At 40.7% G+C, this 12,419-nt stretch overlaps 1 protein-coding gene across 4 annotated transcripts in view; it reads left to right on the top strand.

Moving 5' to 3' along the window:
- LOC137320514 (E3 ubiquitin-protein ligase RMND5A) overlaps window positions 1-12,419 on the top strand; it is a 95,020-nt gene that overhangs the window by 24,942 nt on the left and 57,659 nt on the right. For 3 of the 4 annotated variants that reach the window (XM_067982212.1, XM_067982215.1, XM_067982205.1), the window contains exon 2: window positions 5,169-5,311. The exons of the other annotated variant lie outside the window; for it this stretch is intronic. In XM_067982212.1, the coding sequence (XP_067838313.1) occupies window positions 5,169-5,311 (143 nt within the window). The remainder of the gene's footprint in view (window positions 1-5,168; window positions 5,312-12,419) is intronic. 4 annotated transcript variants of the gene reach the window in all.

Raw genomic sequence — 12,419 nt, 5'->3', positions numbered from 1 at the left:
AGGGGCGGTATGGCCAACTCCTGCTCCTATTCCTTATGTTTTTATTGTAATTCTGACTCTGACCTCCATAGGAGATTTTTGCTCTTATTTGCCAAAGCTGGTTACATAGAAAATAGGAGCAGGAGTAGGCCATTCGGCCCTTTGAGCCTGCTCCACCATTCAGTATGATCATGGCTGATCCTCTATCTCAATACCATATTCCCGCACTCTCCCCATATCCCTTGATGCCTTTTTTGTCTAGAAATCTATCTAGCTCCTTCTTAAATATATTCAGTGACCTGGCCTTCGCAGCCTTCTGTGGTAGAGAATTCCACAGGTTCATCACCCTCTGAGTGAAGAAATTTCTCCTCATCTCAGTCCTAAATGTTCTACCCTGTATCCTAAGACTGTGACCCCCCCCCCCCCCCCAGTTCTCGACCTCCAGCCAGAGGAAACATCCTCCCTGCATCCAGTCTGTCTAGCCCTGTCAGAATTTTATATGATGTGGAGATGCCAGTGATGGACTGGGGTGGACAAATGTAAGGAGTCGTATAACACCAGGTTATAGTCCAACAGCTTTATTTGAAATCACAAGCTTTCGGAGCTTTGCTCCTTCGTTAGGTGAGTGAAGGGTTCCATAAAGGCACAGTATATATAGTCAGAGAACAATGCCTGGTGATTACAGATAATCTTTCCAACTGCCCGTTATCACACCTCGGCAGTTGGACTATAACCTGGTGTTGTACAACTCCTAGAATTTTATATGTTTCAATGAGATTCCCCCTCATTCTTCTAAACTCATGTGAATACAGGCCGAGTTGACCCAATCTCTCCTCATACCACAATCCTGCCATCCCAGGAATCAGTCTGGTGAACCTTCGCTGCACTCCCTCTATGGCAAGTATATCCTTTCTCAGGTACGGAGACCACACTGCACACAATATTCCAGGTGTGGTCTCGCCAAGGCCCTGTATAACTGCAGTAAGACATCCTTGCTCCTGTACTCAAATCCTCTTGCAATGAAGGCCAACAAACCATTTGCAGTGGACTCCCACCCCAGATGAAGGCAGGTGGCTTATATAAAAACTGAGGCCATGTTGCCTAATTTATACAATTACAGATGCAACTATACCATCATGTGCTACCAATTAATTCCATTAAATGAACCAATGTCATCCCTAAGTATGATGTGGAGATGCCGGTGATGGACTGGGGTTGACAAATCTAAGGAATCTTACAACACCAGGTTATAGTCCAACTGTTTTATTTGAAACAGTTGGACTATAACCTGGTGTTGTAAGATTCAAATAAGTATGATTAATGCCTTGGCACCAATATGTTACAGGAACAATTGTGCTGAAGCCAATACATTGCTTGTGTTATTGGATTAATTCATCCCATCAAATTGGTCTCCCATACTCTTCATTCTGGTGGTTTCTCCGGATACAACATAAGTTTGGAAGAACAAAATTTACAATTGGACTGCTGAGGTGTTTCTCACAGTTCAAACAGAGTATAAGAATTTCACTCAGCATTAATCTTTACTGAAATACAAGGCACAAGATTGTATAATGGTGAATATAAGCTATAGTTCCCACTGCTTATAGTGGGCCTGTTGCAATTTGCCTGCTATACCCGATGGCTGGTGTAACCTGACAGCCAAGATCCTGGAGGTGGCGAGCAACGCAGACGCTGGACCATGCTATCTTTATAATCTTCACAAGCTTTTCAGATTTAGAATCTTGTTTGAAGTAATGTACAAAGTACATTCGGTGGTGCAGACCTGCAGTGCTTGATCTCTTCCATCATTTAATCCAAAATCCAATGAACTAAGTACCTCCTAGTCAGTATTATGCAATTCTAAAAGGAGCTTTAATTTATATGGCAGAACCTAAGCATTTGAATGCAGGCAAATGGCAAAACCATTGTGCCTTGAAGAAAATATTTAATTCAACTTTTGATGTTTAGTATTTGACTTTCAGAAACACCAAGTAGAATGAAATGTAATTTGGAGTATCTATGACTATTTAGAGATACATATTAAAAAGGGAGTTCTACTTGTCATTGCAGCACGGGTGCGTTTTCTGGTATAACAGCCATCACATGTTATAGCTGAAACATCAATGAATTAATCTGTTTCATTTATTCAGTTATCATGCAGTTAAAATATATATTCTCAATTTAGAAATGGCTTAATTTATTTTGTAATTTATTTTGAGCACTTGCAGCTGTAAACGTCATAGCTGAGAGAAATGTAACAAAAAATAGCCCGATGTTACCAGAGGTCTATATATACCGGATAGTTTTCAAATCTGGACCATTATTACAGCTGATGGACTGTAGGCACAATTTCACTGGAAAGTTAAAAGAGTTCCCTCTTTAATAAGGCTCTTTTATTACAATTTTTATTACATTCAGTACACTTTAATAAGGTGTTACTTACTTATGCACTTGTATTCAGTGCACCTTAATGAGGTGTGAACTAGTGAGTAAACACAACTGTTCCTGCCCGAAATAAATGGAGCACTTAAGATTGTATAACCGGCAACTTTGAAATTGGTGTTGATGCAAATCGGTAATGGTTATTGCTTTTTGGCCAGTATAAGCGATTGTTTTAAACGTGGATATTTTAAATAGTGGGGACTGTACTACATTTGTTGGATATATTGTTACATTTACATGCCCATAGTGGGTCCTGGATTGTGGTGGGACAATCTGGTAGAGGGAAGACACTTCTGCCTTAACCTTTGGTTGACTTGAAGGAAAAAAAACTTGAGTGGTGGGGGAAAAGAACTTCTGTCTATGAATCACTGTAGTTTTTCTTTACAATTTCTGTTTACCAAGGAGAAAAAATGAAAAGCAACTGATTCCATAACAACCCCTGTTAAGGTGTAGTGTTAATTGCCTTTTCTGTATTACTTAGACATCAAAATCAAAAATGAAGCAAAGAAATGTTTCTAGTAGAGCACAAAATAAGGAATATTCTTTATGTTCTGTATATTTCTCTGTTTCTGTCTTTTTTAAAGTTTAATCCAACTGCAAGAGTTACTTAGGGCAGTGTCCTCGGCCTAACTATCTTCATCCAAATATGTCATTATTTGCTTTATTTTTTTCTAACAATCTATTCACCAATGACCTTCTTTCCATCATAAAGTCAGAAGTGGAGCTGTGTGCTGATGATTGCACAGTGTTCAATTCCCCAGACAATGATGCAGTCCATGCCCACATGCCGCAAGATCTGGACAACATCCAGGCTTGGGCTGAAAAGTGGCAAGTAACATTCATGCCACACATGTCAGGCAATAACCATCTCCAACAAAAGCGTGCCTAACCACCTCCCATTGACACTAATAGGAACAGGAGTAGGCCATTCAGCCCCTCAAAACTGTTCCGCCATTCAATTAGATCATGGCTGATCTGTACCAGAACTCTACTTACCTACCCTTATCAACATCGCTTGATACCCTTATTCAACAAAAATCTGTTGTTCTCATTCTTAAAAATTTCTATTGACCCAGCACCCACAGCCTTTTGGGGGAGAGAGTTTGAAATTTCTGCTACCCTTAGTGTGAAAAAGTGCTTTCTGATTTTGCTCTTGAATGGCCTAGCTCTAAATTTAAGATTATGCCCCCTTGTGCTTGACTGCCTCATCAGAGGAAATAGTTTCTCCTTATCTACCCTATCAAATCCTTCTAACACTTTAAACACCTTGATCAGATCACTCCTCAGTCTTCTATACTCAAGGGCATACAAGCCAAGCCATTCAACCTGTCTTCATCATTTAACCCTCTAAGCTCCGGTATCATTCTGGTGAACCTGTGCTGTACCCCCCGCCCACCACCAAGGCCAATATATCTTGCCTGAGGTGCAGTGCCCAAAACTGAACACAGTACACCACATGGGGTCCGCACAAGGCTCTGTACAACTGAAGCAGAACTTCCTCCCCTTTGTATTCCAGACCCCTTGAGATAAAGGCCAACATTCCATTAGCCTTTTGATTGCTTTTTGCACCTGTCTACTGGCTTTTAATGATTTGTGCACTTGGACTTACCAAATCCCTTTGCCCCTGTACAGTTCCTAGTTTCTCTCTATTTGGAAAATATTCCGATTGATCTTTCTTGGGTCTAAAATGGATGACCTCACGCTTGTCTACATTGAACTCCATTTGCCATAGTTTTACCTCCTCACTTTATCTGTCTGTCCCTTTGCAACTTCCTGCTCCTATCTGCGCTACATTGGCATTACTTTCACCAAGTTCCCCACCATCAACACCCTGGGGGGGCGGGGGGTGGTGGGAGGGTCGGAGGGGAGTTCACCATTGACCAAAAACTGAACTGATCCAGGCACATAATTATAACTAGAGCGGGTCAGAGGCTAGGTTTTCAGTGGCGAGAAGCTGATTTCCTGACTCCCAAGGTCTTTTCATTACCTACAAGGCACATCAGAAGTGTGATGGAATACTCTCCTCTTGCCTGGATGGGTGCAGCTCCAACAACACTAGAAGCTCAACGCTAACCAGGACAAAGCAGTCTGCTTGATTGTCACCCTATGTGCTGGCTTAAACATCTCCCTCTGCCATCAGTATACTGTGAGTGCAGGATGCACTGCAGCAACTCGCCAAGGCTTCTTCAACAGCACCTCCCAAACCTGCGAACTCCACTACCTAGAAGGACAAGAGCAGCAAGGGCATGGAAACACCATCACCTCCAAGTTCCCCTCCAAGTCACGCACCGCCCTGACTTGGACATGCGTCGCCGTTCCTTCATTGTCGCTGCCTCAAAATCCTGAAACTCCCTACCTAAAAGAATTGTGGGAGCATTTTCACCACAGACTGCAGCAGTTCAAGAAGAAGGCCCACCACCACCTTCTCCAGGGCAACTACGGATGGGCAATAAATGCCAGCCTTGCCAGCAACGCTCACATCCCAAGAATAAATTTAAAGAAATTAACTGAAGAGGGTGCACATTATGAGAGTGTTAGTTTGGATATAATTAAGGTGCTATTTTATCATAAATTGTAATACATCTAACAACTGGTTATTAGTTGACAGAAGTTGTCAAAGAGGACAAAAAAATCATAGTGTGTGTTTTATGAGCAGTACCAATTTGCCAATATAGGAATAATATTTGAACTGACCATGTTGTAAAGATTAAAATTCATGTATTTTTTTTCTTTTTATATGGCATCAGGACAAGATGTTGAGTTGTCAGGGACCTTGTCACTTGTTCTGTCTCAGTGTTGCAAAAGAATAAAGGACACGGTTCAAAAACTGGCTTCCGACCACAAGGACATTCACTGCAGTGTTTCACGAGTAGGTAAAGCCATTGACCGGGTAAGTTCATGCCAGTTTCTGCTGTTACTGTCCAAGACTTTATACTTATAGGTTTGAGTTATATTAGTAGTAGTAAAATTGTGAATGTGATTTCTTTGCTATGTTTAATATTTCCCCCTTAGATGATACCAGGCTTTAGGACCACACCAATCCCTTCATTAGGTGAAATTTCTTCAGCCACTGAGCCCCTCTCCTGTGGAACTTCCACCCCAGCATCTTAACCTTGTTACTTCCTTCCCTGCCTTCAGAACCTACCATAAGATCCTTCTCTTCACCTATTCTTTTACCTCCAACCTGCTTTTTTCCTTTCTCCCCCCAGCTTGGTGCCTTCTCTTTGTCCATAACCCTGTATTTTTGCTTAAATTGAGTGGTGATACTATCTGGGATTGTGTTTGTACAAGCTGCTGAATCTGTGTCTGATGGAGCTGAATTAACATCAGCAGAGATACAATCAATATTTTTGCTGTTTTTAGATTACTTTTAGTATTTTTTGTTTTCTGAAAATGTCTTTTCCTGTACATCAGGTCTCTCCTAGGTCAGTCTTTTTGTTTTGTCTGACCTGAATCTCCCCTCTGAGCTTGGCTGAGGACCCTTCTATCTCCTCCTGCCTTCAAATATGGTACTGGCTTCTCAACCCTACATCTAATAGGACCCGTATCTCTTCCTTTTGACTGTGGCTGTGCATCCAGGGCTGAGAAATTAAACATAGAAGTAAATTTACATATCAAATTAGAAGAACTGGATTTAGAAGAAAATACAGATTAAAAGACAGGAGAAAAAGATTAAAAAGAAAAAAGCAGAGAGATTTCAAAAAGTAAAACACACAATGAGAGAAGAATGAAGGAAGTGTGAGCGGTGTACTGGCACACATACAGAAAGAAGGACAGAAAAAACCTAAAAACAGATACAAATGTGAAATACACATAGTGAGAGATAGATGCAAAGAATTTGTGACAAGCAGAGGCAGAGTTTTTTGGGCACTAGGGGAATCAAGGGATATGGAGATAGGGCGGGAAAGTGGAGTTGAGGTAGATCAACCATGATCTTACTAAATGGCGGAGCAGGCTCGAGGGACCATACGGCCTACTCCTGCTCCTATTCCTTATGTTCTAAGAAGAGGAAATAGGAAAAGACAGACTTGCACAAAGAATGAGACAGTGAGAAAGACTTGAAGATGGACAGATAGAGACCAGAGAAAGTATCTGACCGTACAAAGAGAAAAAAGGAGATCCGAAAGAGTAGAGAGAGAGCGAGAGATGCAAAGAATTTGAGAGTGGGTGACAAGCAGAGACACAATTATGTGGAGAGGCATAAATATTCTTTTTCCTGAACAGTAGTACAGGATATCGACGAGTGTAATTTAAAAAAAATCGCTGTCCTTAATGCTATGTATAGCCTTGTTATGATTCTGTGTTTACTTTCAGACTGTCCATCAGCTTTCAAGGAAACTTGGAATTAACACTTATTTGAGTAGAATTTTCTACCTAGGAACTACATGAAATTTTTCTCCAGTGAAATTAATGAAGAATGCTATCTGCAACCCACTGTCTCCTAACTAAATTCCACCAGCTATTTAATGGATCATTGAAGTGAAATTTCATAAGTGCTTGAATGGAAATATAATATTTGCTCTTGTACTGCCCCAACCACCATTTTAAACCATAAAACACAAACCAGGAGAATACAGATTACACCCCTTTATAACATTTAGGATTGGGTGCCAATTCAAATGCTTTCCTTTTAATGAATTCATGGAATTACATAGCCTGTTTCTGTGCTGTATAGTCTATTTGGTCCAACAGATCCGTGCCGGTGTTTCTGCTCCACATGAGCCTCCTCTCTCCCTACCCTATCAGCATATCCTTCTATTCCTTTCTCCCTCATGTGTTTATCTAGCTTCCCCTTAGATGTATCTATGCTAGTCACCTCAAATACTCCTTGTCGTAGCACATTCCACATTCTAACCACTCTCTGGGTAAAGAAGTTTCTCCTGGATTCCCTATTGGAATTATTAGTGACTGTCTTATATTTATGACCCCTGGTTCTGATCTCCCCCACAAGTGGAAACATCTTCTCTACATCTACCCTATCAAACCCTTTCATGATCTTAAAGACCTCTATCAGGGGCACCCAAAAGTCTTTTCTAGAGAAAAGAGCCCCAGCCTGTTCAATCTTTCCTATCATTTCTGGTATCCTAGTAAATCTTTTTTGCACCTTCTCCAGTGCCTCTATATCCTTTTTATAATATGGAGACCAGAAATGTTCCCAGTTCTCCAAGAATGGTCCAACCAAGGTTCTATACAAGTTTAACATAACTTCTTTGCTTTTCAGTTCTATGCCTCGAGAAATAAATCCCAGTGCTTGGTTTGCTTTTTATGGCCTTATTAACCTGCGTCACTACTTTTAGTAATTTGTGCATCTGCTCCTCTACCCCATTTAGACTCTTATTTTCCAAGGAGTATGTGGCCTCCATATTCTTCCTATGAAAATGTACCACCTCACACTTCTTTATATTGAAATTCATTTGCCAATTACATGCACATTCTGCAAGTTTATTAATGTCTTCCTGTATTTTGTCTCAGTCCTCCTCAGTATTAACTGTACCCCCCAACTTGGTGTCATCCGCAAATTTTAAAATTGTACCTCTGATTCTCGAGTCCAAATCGTTAATGTAAATAGTGACAGCAACAGGTCCCAGCACTGATCCTTGTAGGACACCACTTCCCATCTTTTGCTAGTCTGAGTAACTACCTTTAACCTCTACTCTCTGTTTTCTGTTTTGTAGTCAGCTTACTATCCATTCTGCTACTTGTTCCCTTACTCCACATGCTCTGACCTTAGTCATGAGTCTACAATGTGGTACCTTATTGAAGGCCTTTTGAAAATCCAGATATATTACATATACTGTAATGCCCTTGTCTGCTACTTCTTCAAAGAGGGGGAGTGGCAGTATTGATTAAGGAGAATATTGCAGTACCGGAGAGAGAGGATGTACTGGAGAGGTCAAGGACAGAATCTATTTGGTTAGAGTTGAGAAATAAAAGAGGTGTCATTACACTACTGGGTGCATTCTATAAGCCACCAACTAGTGGGAAGGATATAGAGGAGCAAATTTGCAGGGACATTACAGAGGTGTGCCAAAGCTATAGAGTAGTGATAACTGGGGACTTCAACTATCCTAATATCGACTGGGATGACAATAATAATAATAAGAGGCACAGAGGGGGAGGAATTTTTTGAAATGTATTCAGGATAACTTTCTTAACCAGTACATTTCCAGCCCAATGAGGAAGGAGGCATTGCTGGACTTGGTTCTAGAGAATGTGGTGGGCCAAGTGGAGCAAGTGTCAGTGGGAGAGCATTTAGGCAGCAGTGATCGTAGTATCATAAGGTTTAGAATAGCTATGGAAAAGGACACGGACCACTCTAAAGTAAAAATACTCAATTGGAGGATGGCCAATTTCAATGGGATGAGAACTAATCTGGCCCGGGTAAACTGGAATCAAAGATTGGCAGGCAAAACTGTAATTGAACAGTGGGCAGCATTTAAGGAAGAGATGGTTCGGGTATAGTCCAGGCACATTCCCACGAGGCAGAAAGGTAAGGCAAAAGAAGCCAGAGCTCCCTGGATGACAAAAGAGATAGAGAGTAAGATGAAACGGAAAAAGGGGGCGTATGTCAAATGTCAGGTTGATAACACAAGTGAGAAACAGGCAGAATATACAAAGTTCAGAAGGGAAATGAAAAAGGAAATAAGAGAGGCAAAGAGTATGAGAATAGACTAGCGGCCAACATAAAAGGGAATCCAAAAGTCTTCTACAGGCATGTAAACGGATAGTAAGAGGAGGGGTGGGGCCGATTCGGGACCATAAAGGAGATCTAGTCATGGAGGCTGAAGTACTAAATGAATACTTTGCATCTGTCTTTACCAAGGAAGAAGATGCTGCCAGAGTCTCAGTAAAGGAAGATATAGTTGAAATACTGGATGGGCTAAAAATTGATAAAGAAGAGGTACTTGAAAGGCTAGCTGTACTTACAGTAGATAAGTCACCCGGTCCGGATGGGATGCATCCTAGATTGCTGAGGGAAGTAAGGTAGAAATTGCAGAGGTACTGGCCATAATCTTTCAAACATCCATTGATACGGAGGTGGTGCCAGAGGACTGGAGAATTGCAAATGTTACACCCTTGTTCAAAAAAGGGTGCAAGGATAAACCCAGCAACTATAGGCCAGTCAGTTTAACCTCAGTAGTAGGGAAACTTTTAGAAACGCTAATCCGGTACAGAATTAATGGTCACTTGGATGAGGGTGGATTGATTAGGGAAAGCCAGCACAGATTTGTTAAAGGCAAATCATGTTTATAACTAACCTAATAGAGTTTTTTGATGAGGTAACAGAGAGGGTAGATTAGAGCAATGTAGTTGATGTGGTGTATATGGACTTTCTAAAGGTGTTTGATAAAGTGCCGCATGGTAGGCTTATTTATTAAGATTGTGGCCCATGGAATAAAGGGGGCAGTAGCAACATGGATACAGAATTGGCTAAAGGACAGGAAACAGAGAGTAGTGGTGAATGGTTGTTTTTCAGACTGGAGGGAGGTGTACAGTGGTGTTCCCCAGGGTCAGTGCTGGGACCACTGCTTTTCTTGATATGTATTAATGACTTGGACTTGGGGTACAGGGCACAATTTCAAAACTTGCAGATGACACAAAACTTGGAAAGGTAGTAAGCAGTGAGGAAGATAGTGATAGACTTCAAGAGGATATAGACATGCTGGTGGCACAGGCAGACATGTGGCAGATAAAATTTAATGCAGAAAAATGCGAAGTGATACATTTCGGTAGGAAGAACGAATTGATACATTTCGGTAGGAAGAATGAGGAGAGGCAATATAAACTAGAGGGCACAACTCTAAAAGGGGTACAGAAATAGAGATCTGGGGTATATGTGCACAAATCGTTGAAGGTGGCAGGGCAGGTTGAGAAAGTGGTTAAAAAAGCATACAGGGACCCTGGGCTTTTTAAATAGAGACACAGAGCACAAAAGTACAGAAGTCATGATGAACCTTTATAAAACACTAGATCGGCCACAACTGGAGTATTGTCCAGTTTTGGACACCATACTTTAGGAAAGATGTAAAGGCCTTAGAGAGGGTGCAGAAGAGATTTACTGGAATGATTCCAGGGGTGAGGGACTTTAGTTACGTGGATAGACTGGAGAAGCTGTGGTTGTTTGCCTTGCGAGGAGATTTGATAGAGGTATTCAAAATCTAGACAGTGTAGGTAGAGAGAAACTGTTCCCATTGGCGGAAGGGTCAAGGACAAGAGGACATAGATTTAAGGTGGTTGGCAAAAGAACCAAAGTTGACATGAGGAGAAACTTTTACACAGCGAGTGGTTAGGATCTGAAATGCTCTACCCGAGTGGGTGGTGGAGGCAGATTCAATCATGACCTTCAAAAGGGAATTGGATAAGTACTTCAAAGGAAAAAATTTGCAGGGCTACTGGGAAAGGGTTGGGGAGTGGGACTAGCTGGATTGCTCTTGCATAGAGCCAGCACGGAATCGAAGGGCCGAATGGCCTCCTTCCATGCTGTAACCTTTCTATGATTCTATAATAAGGTTGGTCAAGCATGACCTTCCCTTTTGAAATCCTTGTTGACTTTTTTATTATACTTTTGGTTTCTAGATGTTTTTCTATTACATCTTTTGAGTAAGGCTTCCATTATTTTTCCTACTACTGATGTTAAGCTAATTGTTGCATTCTTCCCTGGTCTTGTTCTAGCTCCTTTTTTAAATATAGGAATCACATTAGCTGCCTGCCAGTCTTCTGGCACTATTCCATTTCTAATGAATTTTTATATATATGTCATATGTAATAGTGCCTCTGCTATCTCTTCCCTAACTTCTTTTAATATGCGCGGATGCAATCCATCCGCACCAGGGGTTTTATCCTCTCTAAGTTTGATTAGTTTATCAATTATCTCCCCCCCCCCCCCCCCCTCTCTTAAATGTCTTTTTATCTTTGTTGATTTCTTCTTCTAATGTCATGCCCACCATGTTAGTCTCCCTGATAAATACTGAGGCAAACTAATTATTTAATATGTCTGCCATTTCGCTGTCATTACCTGTGAGTTTATTGTATGTATCTCTTAGTGGCCCTATCCTGATTTTTTTCTTTCGTCGTTTGTGTCTGTAGAATATTTTACTATTTCTTTTTATATTTCTTGATAATTTAATTTCATAGTTTCTCTTTGCCGTCCTAATTGTTTTTTTGACTACTACCTAACCTTTTTGTATTCCCTTTTGTCATCCTCTCCTGTGTTGTCTATGTACTTAGTGTATGCCTTTTTCTTTAGTTTCAATTTTGCCCATATTTCTTTATTCATCCATGGCGCGTCATTACTGGCTAGTTTGTTCTTGCTTTTTAGTTTAGCTTTTTACATTTCTCCTGGACTCTCTTGATCACCATTTTAAACATTTCCCACTGTTTTGTTTCTTTGTTTATCAGTAAATTTTTCCAGTTTATTTTCCCTAGGTCCATTCTCATCCCCTTAAAATCAGCTTTTTTCCAATTTATTACTTTAGTCCTTGTCTTTCTTATGTCCTTCTCAGTCTTTGTCTTAAACCTTGTGGAACCTTGCATAACTTTTGGCATGTTAAATGAGAACTAATTTAAGATTTTATTGAACAAGTATCATAATTAATAGCCATCTTATAAGGGTAGAGATAAGTATACGCTTTCAAACTAAATTAAAAATATTAGTTTTAAAGATTGGGCCAAATCTTACTGGAAAAATAATGACGAGTTCATGACGCACACCATTATTAATGCGCAAATCGGCCAGAAGAGATACGCCATGAGTTGCGAATCTCCATAACTTGCTGGTCGATTTACGGAGCTCTGCCATTTGTCTCGTGCAAACGGCAGCTCACCCTCAACCTCCCCGTTATTTTTAAGAACTTGCTGGAATTACACATTAATTGCCCATTAAACTCACCGCAGAAAGTCAGGGCTCATACTTAACAGCGTAAGTATCCTTTTAACGCTGTGATAATTGTTAATGTAATGGCACTTAACCTCTCTGGCCTAGAAAAGGAACAGTTTAA

This window comes from Heptranchias perlo, chromosome 1 (assembly GCF_035084215.1).
Source record: "Heptranchias perlo isolate sHepPer1 chromosome 1, sHepPer1.hap1, whole genome shotgun sequence".
NCBI lineage: Eukaryota > Metazoa > Chordata > Chondrichthyes > Hexanchiformes > Hexanchidae > Heptranchias > Heptranchias perlo.
The sequence above is the reverse complement of the archived record's forward strand: the minus strand, read 5'-3'. Positions and strand labels throughout refer to the sequence as shown.